The following is a 22,196-nucleotide window of genomic DNA, read 5'->3' as shown; positions in this document are numbered from 1 at the left end:
TGTCATATATTTAATATGGGATAGGGCTTATTTATTTTACTACCTTTTATTTCTTTACTGGGATTTTAATTTGGACTGTGATAAATCTATAATTTCATTTGGGAAACTAGCATCTTTTTACGCAGTTTTTCCATCCAGAAATGTAGTATGCCTCTCCATTTATTTAAATCGTCCTTCATAGCTCTTGGTTCAGTTTGGTCACATGAGTTTATTAGCACATGAAATAATATTTAAGCAAATATTTATGATAAATAATAAAATTTAAACATAATAATTTGTATTTCGACAGAGAATGTGTTCAGTGCAGAGCGTTCAATAAAGGAGAAAAGAAAGACACATGTGCACAGGATTGCTCGTATTTCAACATCACCAAGGTAGAAAATCGGGACAAATTGCCCCAGCCAGGCCAAGTAGACCCCCTGTCCCATTGTAAGGAGAAGGATGTTGACGACTGCTGGTTCTATTTCACATACTCAGTGAGTGGGAACGGAGAGATCACTGTTCACGTTGTGGAGACTCCAGGTAGAACTCTGATCATTTCAGAAATCCTTTTCATTTCCTTTGTATCTTGTTTTTTTATGATTTAGGCCTATGGTCAGGTTCCCTAATGTCCTGGAACAGCCTCCAGCTGGATTATTTTAGCTTCAAGTGGGGGAGTTTTTCATCTCTCAAAAGCTTAATATAGTATTTAATTTATTGTATAAAAAATAAGGAAAAGAGAGATCAGGTTTTAAGTTTTCTTAGTGGAAAGTTTGAAGATAAAATGCAATAATTCATACAAGGCACTTAGCATAATACCTGGCACTTGGAGGTGCTCAGTAAGAGTTATATCATTACTGGCCAGGCGCAGTGGCTCACACCTGTAATCCTAGCACTCTACGAGGCCGAGGCGGGAGGATTGCTCCAGGTCAGAAGTTCGAGACCAGCCTGAGCAAGAGTGAGACCCCATCTCTACTAAAAACAGAAAGAAATGATCTGGACAGCTAAAAATATATATAGAAAAAAATTAGCCAGGCATGGTGGCACATTCCTGTAGTCCCAGCTACTCGGGAGGCTGAGGCAGAAGGATTGCTTGAGCCCAGGAGTTTGAGGTTGCTGTGAGCTAGGCTGACACCATGGCACTCTAGCCTGGGCAACAGAGCGGAGACTTTGTCTCAAAAAAAAAAAAAAAAGTTATATCATTACTGATGACATTTCAATTTGAGCTTGATTTGGGCTTGGATACTGGAAAGATAATTTGTTAAAGGATGTTACGTTGCTGAATTTGTCCATCGTCTCAAAAGATAAAACATTTTTTATCTTGGCTTTTCTAGTAACTTTTTTGTATATTCTTTGGAATTTTCTACTTTAGTGTACACGTTTTTGTGCAAACATAAGTTTTCATTTCTTTCTGGCAAATACTAAGAGTGAAATTTTGGAGCATATGGTAAGCATATGTTTAACTTTTTAAGAAACTGCCACACTATTTTTTAAAGTCTCCGTACTGTTTTACATTATCACATAAGTGTTTTACAAATATAATCGCCTAGTCAGTTTTTCCTTTTCATTTTTTTCGAACAGTGTCTTGAACACCAGAGGTTTTAATTTGATGAAGTACAGTTTACCAAGTTTCTCCTTTGGATCTTGCTTTTATTATTGTATCTAAGAACTCTTTGCTTAACCCAAGATTGTATGGTTTTTCTCCTGTTTTCTTCTAGAAGTTTTATAGTTTCCAGTTTTATATTTAGGTCTCTAACCCATTTTGAGTTAATATATGGTGAGAGGTTCAAATTTTTGTATATGAATGTCCAGTAGTTCCAGCACCATTTGTTGAAAAGAGTGTCCTTTCTCCACCTTTGCTGAAAATCAGGTGACCTTACATGTGTACACCTATTTCTGACTCTATATTGTGTCCCGTTAATCTGTGTGTCTGTCCTCTAGCTTTACCACACTGTCTTGGAGCTTTATAGGTAGACTCGAAAGCAGGTAATGTGAGTCTTCCAACTTTGTTCTTTACCAAAAGTGTTTTTGAAATACTTATCTAGTTCTCTGCCTTCCGTGTAAACCTTAGTATCAGCTTGCTGATTTCTATAAAAGTTCTGCCAGGGATAGCATTGAGTTTGTAGATCAAATTGAGGGGAATTGACATCTTCTAATTCATGGACATGGAATATCCCTCCATTTATTCAGGTCTTAAAGATTTCTTTTTATCAGTGTTTAGTACTTTTTAACATGCAAATTTTGTACATGTCTTGTTAGATTTACATATAAGGTTTTCATGATTTTTGATGCTATTATAAATGATAGTTTTAATATTTCTAATCTGTAGAAATAAACTCATATATATAGAAAAATATCTAAGATTTTTGTTGACTGATCATGTATCCTGTAACCTTGTAAATTCACTTCTTCTAATGGCTGTTTTATAGATTGTTTGGGATAATGTGCATTCCTTTATGTGGGGGTTTTTTATACCTATATTATTTTATTCCTATCTTTCTTATAAGATACTGCCCAGTAAAAGCAAGATCCGTAAAATAAAGATACTCTTCGTGGTCATGGCTGGACTTTGCACGTACTAGTCCCTTGTGTGCTCATCATTCATTACCTCCTCCTTTTCCAGAGTGTCCCACTGGTCCAGACATCATCCCAATTGTGGCTGGTGTGGTTGCAGGAATTGTTCTTATTGGCCTCGCATTACTGCTGATATGGAAGCTTCTAATGATAATTCATGACAGAAGGGAATTTGCTAAATTTGAAAAGGAGAAAATGAATGCCAAGTGGGACACGGTAAGTGACAAATCATCCAAAAAGTGAGGTGGCTCATAAAAGTAAATACAGCACTTCTAAGACTTGTTTATTAACTGTAAGACTGATTATTAAAGTCTTCTTTAAATTTTTTATTCCCCCCAAAAGTGTATTCTTCAAAAAGTTTGCATTTAGTGAAAAACAGAAAGCATCCTAAATATATCCCATTGAAATAAAACATTATAAGAATATATGTATGTTCTGGGTACTGTGGCCAATATTTTTATTTCTTTAATAGTTTTGATCCTAAATCTGCTCTTCTGCCTTTTTGTCTAACGTAAAACAGAACCCTAAATAACGTTACCTGTGTAGCAAGCTATTCAGTGGAAAGCTGCTCTCACTTTTAAAAAAAACAGCATAGAACCAACATGGAAGGTAGCCAGACTCAAAAGGCTACATACTCTGTGATGCCATTTCTATGAGATTCTGGAAAAAGGCAAAACTAAGGGGCAGAAATCATATCAGTGATTGCTAGGGGCAGAAATCATATCAGTGATTGCTAGGGGCTGGAACAGGGAAAAGGGTTGACCACAAAAGGGCATAAAGAATCTTTTTGGGATAACTTGATGATGGGTGTGTTCATGCATTTGAAATCTAATGGAACTCTATACTTAACAAAGGTATATGTTACTCTATGGAAATTATGTCTCCATAAACCTTGCTTTATAAAAACATTTTGAAAGCCCTGAATGGCTGAAAGTTTACATCAGCATTTAGTGTTTTGAAATACAGAGTCAGAGGTTGAGGTGGCTAAATGTCAGCCCTGTGTATTCATCTTTTGACACAAGAAGGCAGTGACTATCTTCAGTATCTTTAAATTATAAATGAGTTTTAGTCAATTCCATTTTACTACAATTTGCTTGGGTTTTTAAAAAAGTTACTAATTTCAAAAGTATAGAAATAGTAAAAATTCCCTTTATAGTGTTGAAACACTATAAATGTCAATTTTCTTTCTGATGAAATCATTAGACACTGTTTCTTTTACTTTAGCAAGAAAATCCGATTTACAAGAGTCCTATTAATAATTTCAAGAACCCAAACTATGGACGTAAAGCTGGTCTCTAAGTTGCCGTTCGTATCTTCTTTCACTTTCTGCCTTTGCATGTGAACTTTTATCCTTTCTTACTGCACTGTGTGTCCTTTATCACTATTGCTGGTTTTTTAAAAGTCTGGCTTTATTTATATGGCTATATTGTGGCTTTTCTTTTTGTGTGTTAACTTAGCGTTTAGAAGGCCTTTAAAATAAGTTATGTAGTATGGAAACAACAGCCGTGTTGTAGTGAAAAGAGAATGTGCTTTGTGTGCTTTGCAATTGGACAGACCTAGGGTCAGATCCCAGCTTTTCCACTTAGTAGAACAGTGTTGAGACATTTCACCTCCTAGAGATTTAGTTTCTCTCATCTGTAACAGAGTTAGTGCTATCTATTGTATGGAGTGGTTGTTTTTAGCAAAAGCAGGACAGTATATGAAATCAGTGAGCTGTAACCCTCACAGTAGTCCTATGCCTCAGGTGGTATTATCCTTAAATAACAAATTGTGTATCAATTTTAGGGTTGAATGGTGAAAATTGAACACGAAATCCAAATTGTAAAATAGAAAAATAATTGTAACCTGCTATAATGTTTGTATAGTATACAACTGCAATCTCATTATTGGTTCTAGAAAGATTTGAGATTCTTTAGTTCTTTTTTTGTTCTCTTTTTTTTTTTTTTTTTTTTGAGACAGAGTCTCACTCTGTTGCCCAGGCTAGAGTGAGTGCCGTGGCGTCAGCCTAGCTCACAGCAACCTCAAATTCCTGAGCTCAAGCGATCCTCCTGTCTCAGCCTCCCGAGTAGCTGGGACTACAGGCATGCAACACCATGCCCGGCTAATTTTTTCTATATATATTTTTAGCTGTCCATATAATTTCTTTCTATTTTTTTAGTAGAGATGGGGTCTCGCTCTTGCTCAGGCTGGTCTCGAACTCCTGAGCTCAAAGGATCCGCCCACCTCGGCCTCCCAGAGTGCTAGGATTACAGGCGTGAGCCACCACGCCTGGCCTAGTTCTTGACTATAATTTGAAATTTCATTAAAAGCCAGAGGACCATATGTGTGTGCGTGTGTGTGTGTGTGTGTGAATGATCTTAATTTTCAAATCTGAGATTGAAATTCTTTTATATAACAAAGACTTTAAAGAGAAAGTCTTATTACAGTTTTAAATTAAAACTTAATTGAAATTTAATGGTTGTAGTAAGGCTTGCTTATCCTGTTCTCCAAGCTTGGGTGAGTTACATTGGTGAATGTGTTTCACCTATATGACAAACTTACCATTTTCTCTTGTATCAATAGTGGACAGAATTCTTGTTTAGATAGTTTCAAACTGTTAATATCTGATTTTTCATGAAATGCTTCCAGCATATTTTAATATAATCACACAAGCCCCTAAAACTCTTGGATAAAAAAAGGTTAATTGTGATAAGAACTGAATTCTCCTGACTGGTGATCTAGAACTCTCCTTTCCCAGCTGACTGATTGTAATAGCTCCTGGAAGGATTCAGTTTTTCTCACTTCCTACCTTACTGTGCAGTTAATGATGTTGGTAATAGTTATAATAATAGCTAAGACCTATATAATACTCATGTCTCAGGCATGGCTCTAAACACTTAATCTATATTTAATCTTCATAGTGAAAGTTGTAGGAGCTATTTTTATTCCTATTTCACATATGAGGAAACTGAGGCACATAAGGGCTATAAGTAATTTGAACACGTTCACATCGCAGTTAGTCAGAGGGCTGAGATTCAACCCCAGGCAGTTGGGCTCCAGCGTCCACGGTCTTATCCACTGCATCCTACTGGTGTCAATCACGTATCTTCAGGAGACTCTGTTACCTGGTTAGGAAGCGGGAGATCACTCGTTATCATAGAGAATTGTAGCATTTTGACAATTTGTTGTAACTCAGTCAGAATAGTACTGCTGCTGTGGGCAAACATTGTAACAGGGAAGTCACTTCACATAGAAGCCAACACTGCAGTGATGTTTATTTCATCGGTTGGAAGTGCATTTATAAACTGATAATGAATAAGAGCCTAAAATGCAAGAATGTTTAATATCTTTAAGTGATATAGGAAGTACTGAGAATATTGGAAGTCGTTAACTTGTCAGATTTTTATTTCTAAGTAGATTTTAAGATTTTTTTAAAGTTTGATTTGCAGGCCAGAAAATTATAGTCAAATTTGTATGTGGGCAGGTTGGTACGTATTTATTTGTATTAGTCTGAGACTTGACACATTTTTCTCTTTCTCGCCTAATACTTTACAGAAAGTCATCTTAAGAGAAAACTGATTAGCCCATGAAATTGCTGGCATTTTTTTTCTTTTTTCTTTGTAGGTTAAAAATAGTCAAATATTGACAGTTTCATGTGGTTATTATTTCTCAAGAGACAAAATTTGTCCTACTGAATGGTGAAATTTTTGCTTTTGCTATATGTTTAATTATACTTTGAAGGAAATTATCTACAAATAATTATAATTTAAACGTAATATTTGTATTGTTAATTTAATTTTTGTCTAAAATGTTACTACTTGAGCGAAAATAAGTATTTTATGTAATTCAAGAAGCAAAAGTTCAGTAAAAATTTCTTCATGCATTAGTGCGTTCCAGGCAAATTAATGAGTACAGATTATTCTAAGAGATGTTTTCTCAAGAAAAATTAAAGGAGAAATTAATAATAGAAATTAATGAGTAAGTATCAGTAAATTAAATTATGGATTGTAAAGCACTTTTCTGATATAGGACTAAGGTTTCCCAGTCAATTACATCATTAACATATTTACATATTTTGGATAACAGTCACTGTAATTATTTCGGCACATAAGACTACCATGTAGGTACATTAAAAAGAACATATCACATTATCAATTTATAACTGTTCAGGTGGATTGAAAAATGATCTTTCCCCATCTGCTGTTATGTAAATTTAAATGTGGATTCCAAATCTCCCGCAGTTATGTTATTCTATATGTCAGTATATAATGGAAATGTTTCTGTGGCTACCACTGTCAGCCACTCCAGAGTGAGCACAAAGATGACATTTCACCAAGTACAAAGGGCTTCGTTTCAGAATATAACCCTGTTCTCTTGATTCAAATAGGCTTTGTTTTTTGCTGGGGTAGGGCTGGGGTTGCACTCTGAACGATGGAACTAATCTGGATTATTTTAGCTTACCTCATTTAAAATGATGCCTAATGCAGATAGTGAGATTAATTTTACCTCTAACCTTGCATGTTAAACTTTTGTTTGTATGGACTTTGAAGTAATAAATGTAAATGTTTGTGTACATGACAAGAAAAACTTTTCTCCAAAGGTAAGTTCTTCCATATAAATTATACTTTGGTTCATCAGTAATGTAAAGCTTTTAAAAATTTTTTTATCCTTCCTTTACAATTCTTAAGTATTAAATATTAGCTTTGAAGAAACTTAATTAAATGGCAGTTTATTTTCCCAACATACTTGAAAGAATGAGCAGTACTGGCCTTATATGCAGATAGGAGGATGGAAAGGACAAGTCTAATTTATTTGTACTCTGTGACTTTTTAAGAGGTAGTTGCTAGGGTCCAGTCTCCTGACCCTCAGTTTGAAAGTCTGCTGTAATGACTGCACATGCATTAGCTCCAGTTGGGATTTGAGCTCAGAATCTGATACTCTATATGATTTTGCCCTGAGCATATGATTTTGTCTCTGAGGGATCCCAGGTTCCTCCACGTTTCTGAAACAACCAGTCAGGTTGTGTTTTGAGCAGTGGGGGATATGGCTAAGGTGTATTGCCACGTGTTCTGATTGGTACTCAGTCTAGGGGCTGAGACGAAATCACAGTGGTTTACTTGGTGTCTTGCAGGGCTAGCATTTATATGCCACAATTTCCTTCAATGGTTTCCCATCTACAGGATGAAGTTCTGATTTCTAAGCGTGGCACACAGTGTCTTTTGTGACCGGCACTGCCTTTCTTTCTTGTCTCCTTCCCCTTCCCCACACCTCAAATCATATGCCACCACACACACACTCTTAAAAACGTCTGAACTACATAATATTTTTACATAAATGTGTCATTTTTTTCCTTACACCTTGACTTTGCACAGATTTCTATTTACATTTCAATAATTTATCCATAGTCAATTTCACTGTGAAAATCTCCCTTATCTTCTCAGATAAAATTCATCACTTTTTTCTTACACTATTCTCAGATTATTAGAATACCTTATTTTCATGTCTGTCATCCATGAAACTGTACTGTCCTTGAGGGCAGAAATTGTGGCACCAAAAGCCAGATCCAGACATAATCTGCAGTGAAGTATGAATAAAATTTAAAAAACAAAAATTACTTTTAGATGCTTTCTATAAATATCTTTTAAAAAATCACCTGCACTTGGTTCTATAGTGAGATGTAAAGCTAAACATTCTAAAATCTTAATTTTTGCCTAAAATATTATTGCTCTGGTAGTTAAAAATTTTTTTTTTTTTTTTTGTACTCACTATAATTTCCTCTGAAAAGGGGTTATTTGGCCACATTTCTCATTTGGCTTTCAATTCTGCTTTTCAATTTATAAGAACAAGGGAAAGAAGAATGGTATAGCAGATATTTAAACACAGGATTTAACATAAGAGAATTTTTTAAAGACAATGGCGGTATGGGATTATATGTTATTTTCTGCTGAAAACATCACTGTCAGTATATTTTTGGATCTTAAAAGATCTCTCGTGTTTATGGCTCGGAGTCACTTGCTAGGCTTCCTTTCAGTACTCTTTAGTAAAATATAGTATTGCAATAAAACATCTTACCCAATATGATACTGAAGAATGACAGTTATTTCATGAAGAATGGTTATTTTAGTTAGCATTCTCAGCAAATTTGACAGTGTGACTTGGTGAATGTCACCACCTGTGCCCTCGGTGACACTATGCCAGCCTTTACCTGAGAGCTCTAATGCAGTCACTTTTGTGGATGAGCCCGAGGAACACACCTCCCTCACTGCAGTGAAAGCCAGCAGTTCCTGTCCGGTTGTCAGGCGCCTGCTGTGCACAGTAAAGGGATAAGAATCAGGCAGTTGGTGGCCGCAGAGGTAACACTTCCGTAAGATGCGTGTGTATTACAGACACGTTGCAAACGAGTTCGAAGGCAATCCAAGTACATTCCCTGCCATGAAGGACATTCTTAAATCAGCCTCCCAGTGGAGTAAGGACAAGGATGAAATAGCACCAGATAACAGGGACATCATTAGACTTGGAGAATAAAGCTTTCATTTTTCATTTTTATGTAAGCCATTATTCGTGTCTTTAAAACAATTATTGATAACTGGACAGATAAAATAGAAATAACTTCTTAAAATAACTGTAACTCTCAATCTTGATTATGATTTTCGTAGAGTAACTGATAATTTTTCTCACTTTTTTTTTTTAGGGTGAAAATCCTATTTACAAGAGTGCCGTGACAACTGTGGTCAATCCGAAGTATGAGGGAAAATAAGTACTACCTGTGCAAACTTCACAGCACTGAATGCAAAAGTAGCAATTTCCATAGTCACAGTAAAATAGCTTTAGGGCAACATTGCCATGGTTTTACTCAAGTGCAGGTTTTGAAAATGTACAATATGTATAATTAAAAAAGTTTTTTATTATTTTGAAAATAATGTTATAATCCATGCCAGGGACTGACAAAAGACTTGAGACAGGATGGTTATCCTCGTCAGCTAAGGTCACATTGTGCCTTTTTGACCTTTTCTTCCTGGACTATTGAAATCAAGCTCTTATTGGATTAAGCGCTACTTCTACAGCGATTGAAAGGGCGGTAGTTAAAGTACTGAACACAAGGAGGGTTTCTATTAATCATGTATTGAAACTGATTTTTAGCTTTACAAATATGTCAGTTTTTAGTTATACAGAATCCAAAGTAAATGTCCTGCTAGCTAGTTTAGGATTGTTTTAAATCTGTTATTTTGCTATTTGCCTATTAGACATGACTGAAGATATATATGAAAAGACAAGGATGTCGAGAGATACTGGTGTAAAATAGTTTTAAAACAGTTGCTCTATAAAGGCCATGGGAAAAAGTTACAGAGTTAGGAAGGAAAAACAAATAGCTTTAAAACCTGTGTGCCATTCTAAGAGTTACTTAATCTTTGGTAACTTTTATGCCTTCTCTTTATAAATACAAGCCTTAGATGAAAGTGCTGGGAAATTTTCTGCTAAAGAGTCCTTGATTTTAGCACTATTTACATAAAGGCCATAATTTACAAAGTGTTTGCTAAATGGGGACCTTTTAAGTTGAATTTATTTTATTATTTTTATTTTGTTTAATGCCTGGTGCTTTTTATCACCTCTCCTAATCCTTCAATGTATTTGTTTGCAATTTGGGGGTAAGACATTTTTATCAGGACTTTTTCTTTGAAGTTTTAGCTGTAAATTTGCCTTTTTAATGACCGTGTGAAGTTGTACTGTGGCCTAAGTAACAGCTATCACTTACGCAAGTCTCACTTCCAGTTAGTGCCGTAACAAACCACTGTATATTTACTTTTCACTATTTGAGTTGCCCATCTTGTTTCATACTAGCCACATTCTTGTTTTAAGTGCCTTTTAATTTTAACAGTTCACTTTTTACAATGCTATTTACTGAAGTTATTTATTAAATAAAAATGCCTAAAATACTTCAATTGGATGTTTTGACCGTATATTGACATATTTTGTCGGTTTGTGTGTATGAAATTTTTATAGGTTAAAAAAAATTGAGGGAAAACATTTCTGGCTGGTGGGTATTTTACTTAAGATGCTAAAACATAATTAAAAAAAAAAAGATGTGCTAGGGACAGAAGGAGAATGGTATGATAAAATACAGACTTTAAGACTATCTTTGGGCTTGCTAAATAATATTGGATAGATCCTTACTCGTCTGTGCTGGAAGATACGTTTTATTCCCACATTAAGCGGAATTAACTTTTTATGAACATCGTTGTAGAGCTGTTATTAGAAGTTGGAAATTATGTCATTTTATTTAAGATCTAGAGAGGCAGTTGTTACTTTTCTGATAAGAAAAATTTTATTTTCATTTCGCTTTGGTTTATTTATGTTTAAAAGTACATATGCATTAAAAATACTTATGTAAAGCTTATTAAAAGAAATATATATTCCTTCCTTGATCATATAACAAATGTCAGAAAGGTTTGGGGGGGGTACGATTGTGTTAAAAATTTCAACCTTTCAGCCTCTCATGGGTACAGTATCCCTCACACTGTGAACTGACGCTTTTCTTACTCCAGTGAGATGTGCTTCCTAGCCTAGGCTAAAGCGTCTTTGAGGTGAGAATTACATATTTCTACTAGTTTGTAAGATCCAGGAGAAAAGTCGTCCTCTTCTCATGTATTGCTTCGTATCTCCCTGTTTTATCCTGTTACCACCATGCACACTCCCATTTACCTTATTTCCATATGACTGAGGCATAATTAGTGGTCAGCTAATTGTTGGACAGAGATTTTCTTAAATGTCTTGAAGCAACACATCTCTCAGCCTTTGCCAAAGGCTCTGTGTGTGTATTGTGGAGTAACTTCAATATTCCATCACTTTACAACTCCGCCTCACGCTACCACAACCAGCTAATTTTCTTTCTGTTTTTAGTAGAGACTGGGTCTCACTCTTGCTCAGGCTGATCTTGAACTCCTGACCTCAAGCGATCCTCCGGCCTCAGCCTCCCAGAGTGCTAGGTTACAGGTGTGAGCCACTGCACCCAGCCACAAATGATGTTCTTGATCCCCAGGAATACGACATTGCTCATCAAAACCACCTACAGACTTCTCACACCCCAGTTTCACCTTTTAAGTTTTTTGGCCAGCCTTTTCTGTTTACTGCATCTTATATCACTGTCTCAGGCACTTTCAGTATTAATTAATTGCTATGATTGTTTTGATGTACCTATTCAGGATAGGTTATACCAAGCAAGCTCTGCGTCAGTTCAAATAAGTGCTGATAATTAAATGGCTTTTCCATGAGCTTCCAGAGAGCTCAAGTGATGACAGGTATACGGGCAAGGGACTTGTTGGGGACATCCGAACCTATCATTTGGCTGCTTTAGCAAATGCTATTCTGCTATCCACAGCTAGAGGTTTTGAGGCTGTTGGCTTTCAAGGGTATGGTGGATCTGGGGTGAGAGCAATGAAGACATTCAGCAAAACCAAAACTAAACCAAACAAAACAAAAACCACCACAAAGTTTCCCATTCTCATGGAGATTCCACTTTATTATCATTTTTATTTTTTTTATTTTTTTTATTTTTTTATTTTTATTTATTTTTTTTTTTTTGAGACAGAGTCTCACTCTGTTGCCCAGGCTAGAGTGAGTGCCGTGGAGTCAGCCTAGCTCACAGCAACCTCAAACTCCTGAGCTCAAGCGATCCTCCTGTCTCAGCCTCCCGAGTAGCTGGGACTACAGGCATGCGCCACCATGCCCAGCTAATTTTTTCTATATATATTTTTAGCTGTCCATATAATTTCTTTCTATTTTTAGTAGAGGTGGGGTCTCGCTCTTGCTCAGGCTGGTCTCGAACTCCTGAGCTCAAACGATCCGCCCACCTCGGCCTCCCAGAGTGCTAGGATTACAGGCGTGAGCCACCGCGCCCGGCCTATTATCATTTTTAATGCTCCTTAGATTGTTGTAATCTTTTGGTAACTGTCCAGAGTTCTGAAAAAGTTAAGTTAAACAATTTTACAAGTCTTCTCTTTACTTACATGGTGGATCAGGTTTGCTGATGTCCTCACTGCACAATTTGAGAAGTGTTTCTAGAGCTACCTGTTTTGAAAAACATCACGTTCAGTCAAATAGACTTTGAGACTCAGGGCTGTCAGGGTGACTGACCTCAGGGTCATTATTTTTCCTCCCTCTTTAGTAGATTACTGTATGTCAGTTGCCATCAGCGCTGTGGTGGGGACAATTCCTCCTCCTTGTCCCACACTCACAAAACCTGGACACCTGACACCTGAGAACATTTTGGGGGCAACCAAAGGGTTTAAAACCTTCCCTCCCATTATGTACAAATTTTCATTAGTTGTAGCTCTATTTGTCTAGAGTGAGCTTTCTAGTATGTTGATAGAATACCAAAAATTCTTAAGTCACAAGTAGATTTACCTTCTAGGATGGTCATTAAAATGAACCTCGTGAGACAGGAGTGAGGCGTATGTCTGGAGTCCCAGTGTTTGAATCCGGAAAGTGTCTTTTAATCCCTCTTGCAGTGACAAGTAAATACCAGCAGGGGGTGACATGGTCATTACTTCAGACCTGTGTGTCCTATAGAAGCTTGACCTAGCAACCTGGTGCCCAGGGAATTCTTCACAGGAATCAGAATGCTTCTGGCTTTTCTTTGCAAAATTAAAAAAAAAAAAAAAAACCGGCATTTTTGAGGATTGTGAACCAGACACTGTCCTGGAGTCATGTGGCAGCATTGGAGCAGAGTAGAAAACTCTTTGTCTCATTTCCCCCTGCATCTCAATCACTGTGCTTCACCCAGGTGACACACCAGTGCTATGAGACACAGCACAGATACAGTCTATTTGTCCTCAGACTGGATGCTGGAGATGGGTAAGTAGTGCTCAGCCCCAGAGCTGGAGCCCGAGAAGCGATTGGAGATCCTGTCCCCCTTGCCATTGGCTTCCATCACCGCTAACACACATCATACACCGAGGGGCCTTCCCTGGCTGCTGCTGCCGCCACGCAATGGTGCGGCCGCTGTGCCCGCTGCTCACGGCGCAGGTGAACTTGGCCGAGGCTCCTGTGAAGGCAGATGGAGAGGGCAGCGAAGTCAGCACAGGCTGGGAGAGGGAGCCTGCAAACACAGACACCCGTTACATCCTGGAGGAGGGACAAGAGGGAAGGAGAGTCTTGGCGGGAGTTGGGGAGGTGGTGTCAGTGAGCTGGGGGTCAGGATGCTGAGGACCATCCTGACCTGTGCAGTGAAAGAGGAGGAGGATGTGGAGGAGTGGAGCCCAGGCCCTGGTGCAGACACCCCAGGGCTCTGCTGAGGCAGGTAGGCTGCAGGTCTCTCTTATCCACCCTCCAGCTCCAGAGGAGAGAGAGGGGCCCTGCATGCAAATGTGCTGCTCTCCCCCTGCCCAACCACACCCTCCCAGGGCCTGTGTGCTGCCCCAGTGGGCCTGGGCTGGGCCCATGACGTGATATGATAGCTGATGAATCCATGTAATCATTCCATTTCTGGCTATAATTATTTCTGAAAATTGCAAGTACTCTTTATTAAAATAAAAAGATTTTGTACCTAGGCAATTTTGGAAGCCTACTTTCAATAAACTATCCATTTTTCTAAAGAAATCACCATCTATTCAACTGTTTATTCACTCATTCAAATATTGAGCACACAATACATGTCAATGACACTGTTGATGCAGGGAAAAAACGGTTTTTATACTTTAGAATTTTATAATCCAAAAGTAATAATCTGCAATACATTATAAATAGTTTGCTTTTCTTTCTTTCTTTCTTTTTTTTTTTTTTTGAGACAGAGTCTCACTCTGTTGCCCAGGCTACAGTGAGTGCCGTGGCGTCAGCCTAGCTCACAGCAACCTCAAACTCCTGAGCTCAAGCGATCCTCCTGCCTCAGCCTCCCGAGTAGCTGGGACTACAGGCATGCACCACCATGCCCGGCTAATTTTTTCTATATATATTTTTAGCTGTCCATATAATTTCTATTTTTAGTAGAGATGGGGTCTCGCTCTTTCTCAGGCGGGTCTCGAACTCCTGAGCTCAAACGATCCGCCCACCTGGGCCTCCCAGAGTGCTAGGATTACAGGCGTGAGCCACCGCGCCCGGCCCAGTTTGCTTTTCTATTGGACATAAGTGAAATCCTTCACTTCTCTCAGAATCTAACCAACTATAAAGTTGATACACCTAATATTTCAGAGTACCTTACAAAATCATAGCTCTCCATAATGCTACTGTGGTTGGATCGTGGATGATCTAATCTTGTTTAGCTGTGTTTTTCAATCTATATAATATTTATGTAGTGTATATTAATGCTTTTTAAGGATTTTTAAATTACATTCACATGGCATCATTAATCACCACATCAATGTATTTTTCTTCATCCTTGCCTTCTCATATTGGCAGCACCTGCAGAGCCTGCAGGAGGGTGTTCAAGGAGTCGTTCTCGGCATTTACCTCTCCATGCTCCCGGTGGCGCCAACCCTCCCAGCCGCCCGAGCCCCGGGCAGCGCAGATCCGTGGGTCAGATGCAGGTGGAGGCCAAGGCTGGCAGTCCGCCGATGGGAGTGGCGGCACAGATCCCAGGTGTTCGCGGGATGCTCAGCCCCATCCCAGGTGTCCATCCGCCGGATGCTCTGTCGGACCCCGCGTGTCCGTCCGCGAGGCGCTCGGCGCCGTCTCAGGAGTCCGTCCGCGGGCGCTCGGCGCTTTCCCACGTGTCCGTCCGCGAGGCGCTCGGGCCCCGTTCCGGATGTCCGTCCCCGAGGTGCTTAGCGCTAGTGGTCCGCTCCGCGCGGCTCAGGTGGGACTGTCAGGCGGGCCGGGCAGGCGGGGCAGGCGGCGCACTGGGTACCACTGAGGCAGCCTGGAGAGCCCCACCAGCGTCAGGCGTGCGTAGAGTTTCTTCCAGTAGGGTCCCTGGGCCTTCGCGCATGCGCAGCAGGACGCCGAGTTCTGGCCGCCCCGCCCCGCACTGTGTTCACCGGAGTTGCCTGGCCGCCGTTACTGGTCCGACAGGCGGGAAACCGATGTGCCCTCGTCGGAGGCTTTGGTCAGACCCTGTTGTCTTACTAGCGTTGGGATCCAGCAGATGTAACAAGCCAGGGGAAGCCCAGGCGTCTCCGAAGCCCCACGGCCTCTACCATAAAGACTTTGGCTTCGAGAGCACCGAGGAGTCGCCCTACGGCTCCTGCGCCGCCAGCGGAGGATGGGCCCGGCTCCGGGCGAGAATGGTGACAGCGTCCACTCACAGCCCTGGCACCACGTCTGGGACAGAGATCTTGGGAAGGGCCACAGAGCTGCCAGCAGCGGGGAAAGCAGAGAAAATGAAGTGGATCTTCTTACTCAGGAAAAACGTCTTGGATGACAGCGACGAGCTGAGCAGGTAATGGGAGCCTTGAGCCTGGCGGGGGTGGCCAGGAGGAGGGGAGAGAGCGTGGGGGAGCATGATCTTCCCAGGCCGGAGAGGGGGAGCCCGAGCATCCAGGGTGCTGGGACTTCTTCCCTGCTGCAGGCTCCTCGGCAGTTTTGGTACCAGTGGTTTGTGGTCATGCAATGCTGTAGCTTGGTGTTAGCTCATTGGCCAGGGCTCAACACATAAAAGAATCAGCAGTATGCCCCTTTTTAGGCAAATAATACGTTAAAAAACCACCTTTTTCATTAGTATCAAGTCCATACAATTCAATAGAAATCTTTATTTCACTGCTGAAAGCATTGACATATTTATATTTCCAAAAATTAAGCAATTTGGTGGGTTCCCAAACTGGTAATAAAGGTAATAACCTTATGTTTTAGATGATTCTTCTGAACATCTGTTTCAAACTGATTTTTAAACCTCCGTGAAAACTAAATTCTCCATTTTCATATTCATTTAACATCTTTTTCTCATTTTTAAGAGGTTCTTAAATCTGCAGGAATAGACACAATAAGTCAAGTTTTTTTAGAGTTAATAATTGTTTAAACAGATAACCATATTCTAATATATAAATGAAACAGATCTATAAATTATGATCGTCTCTCATATGTTTCAACCTAACATTGTTTGAAAACATTCTAATAAAATTAGAATCTCAGATAAATAATATGAAAAAAAAATTTATGTCTCTCTGTACTGCCCATTTCTGGGATAGTGCCGTATCTCAGTAATGGCCTGGGAATGAGCTTTGACACTCTGGATAACTTTTGTGAATTACTCTTCGACCATTCTACTACTGCGATGCGGGACTTTTCCTTGTCTAATCACAATATGCCACCTAACAGCTATCAGGAATATCACCATACCTTGACCTTTCACGTTGTTTTAGCATAAACAAGAACATTTCTGTACCTGTAAAATGCTTTGTCTTCTCAAATAGATTGTTTACACCATTGAGGACAGAGGGCAGCTTATTTCATCTTTTACTTCTGTATATTTCTGAGGTCCACGACAGTGCCATATATGGAAGAGGGAGGTGTCCAGTAAAATATTGGTTGATGAAATACCATTCCACTCTTTCAAAGGGACATTTCTTGTTTGGGTTCAACTATGGCTGGTTCTCCATATGCGTCAGAGAAGATACAGGGAAACAACACTAAAGTAATACAAGTTTGATCAAAGTTTCCTAAAATTAACTGATTTTGCAATCAGCAGTGAGGAAATGAGTCTGCTTTAGACTTTGCTGTATCAGATGTAAGTAAAACATGACAAAGGATTACTATTTCTATACAGTAAAATTTAGGAGTTGTTTATTTGTATAACAGTGTGTAATAAATATTGCAGATTTAAATATTTTGTCCAAATTTCCCCCAAATATGATAGTTTAAGCCTGGACCCTATGAGAAGCTGAAGATGAAAACCAAATACTCAGGTACATCCAAGAAAAATGTCGGTGAAGCTTTTGGAAACTCAAGATGCAAAAGTCTTAATCTGTGAATGCCTTCCGTATTTCCTCAATTTTGAAAAAGGGTTACTGTTTCTATTGTCAGTCAAGGAATTTTTAAAAGCAATAAAGCTTCAAAGGTAATACAGTCAGACTAAAAAAGTATGCACGTCAGAATATTTTTCCCAAATAACATGTATATGGAAAACTGAGCAAAATAGTTCTTACAAGGACAATTTTATTTTACTAAAGATAATGTGTCCTTTTAGACAAAATTAAAATTTTTCCATAGCTGCTAATATTTCCACTCATTGATACCCAATTGTAGTTCTGTTCTTTATTGAACATGAAATTGGCATAAATGCATATAGATAATAGATATAAACGGGATACACATCACATTGCTAAATTTTTAAGAGGATAAAGTAAAATAAAGTAATGAGTATTTGACTTGGAATTCTTCAAATGGTCCCTTCCTGCAAGGTAATTAAAAATGCTGACAAGTTGCAGTAGTGATTGAGAATAAGAGAGTTAAGATAACGGAAGACACATTTCATGGTTCACATTGGAGAATATGTAACAAGAAATCATAGACTTGTGGGGTGTAAATGTAGAGAGAAATTTGGGGAGATCTAAACTTAAAAAAAAAAAAAGACCTATTCTTCTGTCTCATTTTGTGCTTAGACTTTTGATTCAAGAAACCAAGAGACCTGAGGAAAAAAATAATAGTGTGCTTTTATTTTTTTCTAGTTAAATATACAACATTGATAACTTTTCTCATTAAATAGACCTTTGTAATTGTCCTGATTTACATGAGTGGTGCTAAGTTACATGATTTATACGGTTCGACACAGGAAGGACGCATTGAGGTATATAGGAAGAAAAGGGATGTGAGTGGTACGGAAATGTTAAATCAATACACTGAAGCACACATTTAAGATGTGAGTCATAAATCTGCTGTGACCAGAACAACCCATATGAACAGGGATTCTGAAGGACTGGATCAGTTGCTGGTACAACTGGAGAGGGCGTGGGCTTGTTCCAGTTCACTCCCCCGGCACTTCTGGGAGAAGTGGTTTAATGGCACGAGAAAGGTAGATGGTAGAGGCTCCGTTCCGCAGCACTGAGTACAGTGGGGCTGCATAGTTAGCTGTTTAGTGATGCTTCCAGTACTGGGTTTAATTTCAGACTGAGGAAGTTGGTTGGTGACCTCTAAGAAATCCCCAAGCACCTGGCATTGGGAAGGACCTTCTGTTAAAGTGCTCTTTAATTACTGTAAACAAACATCATACTGTAGCAGGGACAAGGACAATCTTGTAGAGGCAAGATTGATTAACCAGAGGCTGAAATCCCCATATCAGACACCCAAATGGGTTAAACACAGTTAAGATATCACACTGCAAGAACAATTTGGAAAAGAGAGAGAGAGAGATACTATGGCAAAATAGATCACAAATCAATTTCATTACAGCTAAATACAGTTCTAGAAGATTGTACACCCAGAGATTTGTATTTAATAGCACCTAGATTTCAGGGTAAAACTACTACTTTGAAGAACACAAATCAGGAATAATCATAATCTAGTTTTGCTAGTGTTTGGTGAAACATTTTGTACAGTGTCTGGAAAGCAGCACCAGAGATGACATGGGATAAAATATTATTAATCACAGGACTTTGAAAGAAGGGAAAAATTAATGAAAGTGACATGCATCAAACCAATCAAGAGGCAGCGTTGAGGTCATCTACATGTAGCTGTAAATTCAGGCTAAAGAACTTTTCCTGGTCACATATGGTTAGTTAGAGTCTGAAATCATCTAGATAATGACCTAGTTCTCCAACTCACTCAGATTTCATCGAACCATAACACTACCAAGATTTCAAGTACAAATTTACTGGTTGCATTCATGTATTTATAACCTATTCCCCTGATTATTTCAACTAATCCAGATTAAATTCTTCGCATTCACCCTATATCTTAGAAGCAGCCAGTCTCTTCATGTCACCCAATGGCAAGGAAGGGAATAGAGGAAGCGGGCCTTTCCTTTTATAATAGTTTTCTTAAAAGGAAGTAGTTATTTCTCCAAAAGTTGTCATCAAGCAAAGGTCTTGGTGAGGACATCTTCATGCTGCTGCAGGTGAACTGTGCCAATTCCCACTGCAGGTACCGGCAAAGGGGGACGGCTCACGAGGCGGAGCTGTCATTGCAGCAGAGAAGAAACAAAATGACATTTTGACTAGATCAGAGCTTAGTTTGATCAAGAAGGGGCATGCGCTTCTCTTAGCTTAACCATAAATCCTCTCTGGAAAAAGAAGTTACACGGAATAGGTTGGAGGGAAATCTACATCACTGCTAACAACTAACTAAATTCCAGGCATGATAAGGTGAGACAAGTTCTTGAATTTGTCCTATTCATAAGTAACTATCAGTTGGTTTTAGCTATAGAGTTTACTTAATTAGAACTATTTACATGTAAAAATGATTTGAGCCTAGCAAACTAGTATCAAATAAGTGAACTGTGTTTTAATCAAAGCAGAACAGGAAGACAAACACAAGTGCAACTGCGCTTCTCATTGATTTTCCCTTTTTTTTTTTTTTTTGTTTAGAGGTTCTCAGTCTGTCACCCAAGTTTGAGTGCTATGGTATGATCGTAGCTCACTGTAACCTCAAACTTCTGGGCTCAAGCAATATGCCTGCCTCAGCCTCCCGAGTAGTTTAGACTATAGGCACATACCACTACACCCAGGTAATTATTTTATTTTATTTTTTATAGAGACAGGATCTCGCCCTTGCTCAGGCTGGTCTTGAACTCCTGATCTCCAGCAATCCTCCCTCCTCACCCTCTCAAAATGCTGGGATTACAGGCGTAAGCCACCTTGCCCAGCCAGCTTTTACTTGTTTTGAGTATAAACCCTTTTTTTAAATGTGATATTGATATGTACATATACACAGCTCCATAAACACACGCGCGCACACACACACAAACACCACAAGAGAGAAAGAGCTGTTACCTTGCAGGCCAGTTGCTTTTCAAACCTTGGAGAAACAAAAGACCATGGACCCATGTTCTGAGGTTCCTCCTGACTCCAAATAATATCTATAGAAGAAGACATTCATTTCGGTTTATATATTCAATAAATATATACAGACTGTCCCCAATCTCTGGTGGTTCACCCTACAATTTTTTGACTTTTCGGTGGTGTGGAAGCAATACTCGTTCAGTAGAAACCATACTTTGAGTACCCATACAACCATTTTGTTTTTCACTTTCAGTACAGTAATCAGTAAGTTCTCTGAGATATTCAACACTTTATTATAAAATGGGTTTTGTGTTGAGAGTTCCTTCCAGTTGCTCTGCATCCTCACCAGCATGTTGATGTCATCAGTTTGTTGTTTTGTTTTTTAGAGGCAGGGTCTCGCTCTGTAGCCCCGGCTGGAGTGCGGTGGTGTGATTGTAGCCTTAGACTCCTGGGCTCAAGCGATCCTCTCGCCTCAGCCTCTCGAGTAGCTGGGACTACATTCGTGCCACCATGCCCAGCCTTGCTGTTGAGTTTTGAGAGTCCTTTAAATATTCTAGATAGTCCTTTGTCAGATATGTGTTTGCAAATATTTTCTCCCAGTTTGTGGCTTTTTTATTTTCTTTATGATGCCTTTCATGATGTGAAAGATTTTTTCATTTTGATAAAGTCCACCTTTTCTTTTATGGAATGTGCTTTTGGTGTCATATCTAAGAACTCTTTGCCTAGGGTCACAAAGATTTTTCTCCTATTTTCTTCTAGAAGTTTTTTTTTTTTTTTTTTTTTTTTTTTTTTGAGACAGAGTCTCACTTTGTTGCCCAGGCTAGAGTGAGTGCCGTGGCGTCAGCCTAGCTCACAGCAACCTCAAACTCCTGGGCTCAAGCGATCCTCCTGCCTCAGCCTCCCGAGTAGCTGGGACTACAGGCATGCGCCACTATGCCCGGCTAATTTTTCTATATATATATTTTTAGTTGTCCATATAATTTTTTTCTATTTTTAGTAGAGACGGGGTCTCGCTCTTGCTCAGGCTGGTCTCGAACTCCTGACTTTGAGTGATCCACCCGCCTCGGCCTCCCAGAGTGCTAGGATTACAGGCGTGAGCCACCGCGCCCGGCCTAGAAGTCTTATAGTTTTACATTTTACATTCAGGTTTACGACCAATTTTGAGTTAATTTCTATATAAGGTGCATATAGACATCCAGTATTCTAGCCTCCAGCCGCATTTGTTGAAAGGCTTGTCTTTTAGAATTATACTGTATTTCTCATAAACAATGGTATAGCATTAAAACCCCCCAAACTCTCAAGACATCAGTGGTTTTAGATGAAAGAATATCAGACTGGGGACACCAAGAGAGGCTGTGGCGACACTGGCTCTAGTTGTACTTTTTTTCGTACCCTCGGTTTCCAAGAGATTTAATTTTTTAGTAACTCCCGTGGCCCCACCAGGTCTTTTCATCTGAAAGAGTCTGAGTGGGTTTCGGGTGTCTGGAAACCAGAGGACCCTAACAAGGACAAGGCCTTACCTTTAATGTGTTTGTACTTGCTCATCTCTTGCTGTAAAGAATCCAGTGGGAAAGGGCAGAGTTCCTCTATTCGGATGATGGCAAAGTCGTGCTTCTTGGCCCCCAGAGATTCCCTCTGCTTTGCCAGGGCGTAGAAATGTTTGCCAGAGCAGAACACGAGGGTCTTAACACTGTCGGGGAGAACGCGGGCAGTGGAGTAGGGGAGAAATCATTAAAGGAAGAATTGTGTCAGAAGAAAGAGGAGACGATCAGCTTGAAATGCCTCGCTAAGGAAGCAGTGGGG

General features: G+C 39.3%; 2 protein-coding genes across 2 annotated transcripts in view; one reads left to right on the top strand and one right to left on the bottom strand.

Moving 5' to 3' along the window:
• ITGB1 (integrin subunit beta 1) overlaps positions 1-10,554 on the top strand; it is a 42,532-nt gene extending 31,978 nt beyond the window's left edge. The window contains exons 14-16 of the mRNA XM_069458650.1: positions 290-522; positions 2,603-2,769; positions 9,224-10,554. Coding sequence (XP_069314751.1) covers positions 290-522; positions 2,603-2,769; positions 9,224-9,289 — 466 coding nt within the window. The 3' untranslated portion in view covers positions 9,290-10,554. The remainder of the gene's footprint in view (positions 1-289; positions 523-2,602; positions 2,770-9,223) is intronic.
• Positions 10,555-17,996: 7,442 nt separating this feature from the next.
• DHTKD1 (dehydrogenase E1 and transketolase domain containing 1) overlaps positions 17,997-22,196 on the bottom strand; it is a 36,939-nt gene continuing 32,739 nt past the window's right edge. Inside the window, exons 15-17 of the mRNA XM_069458893.1 lie at positions 21,914-22,083; positions 20,385-20,470; positions 17,997-19,570 (exon numbers count right to left, since the gene is read on the bottom strand). Coding sequence (XP_069314994.1) covers positions 19,469-19,570; positions 20,385-20,470; positions 21,914-22,083 — 358 coding nt within the window. The 3' untranslated portion in view covers positions 17,997-19,468. The remainder of the gene's footprint in view (positions 19,571-20,384; positions 20,471-21,913; positions 22,084-22,196) is intronic.

Source organism: Eulemur rufifrons, chromosome 25, assembly GCF_041146395.1.
Source record: "Eulemur rufifrons isolate Redbay chromosome 25, OSU_ERuf_1, whole genome shotgun sequence".
NCBI classification, from domain to species: domain Eukaryota; kingdom Metazoa; phylum Chordata; class Mammalia; order Primates; family Lemuridae; genus Eulemur; species Eulemur rufifrons.
The sequence above is the reverse complement of the archived record's forward strand: the minus strand, read 5'-3'. Positions and strand labels throughout refer to the sequence as shown.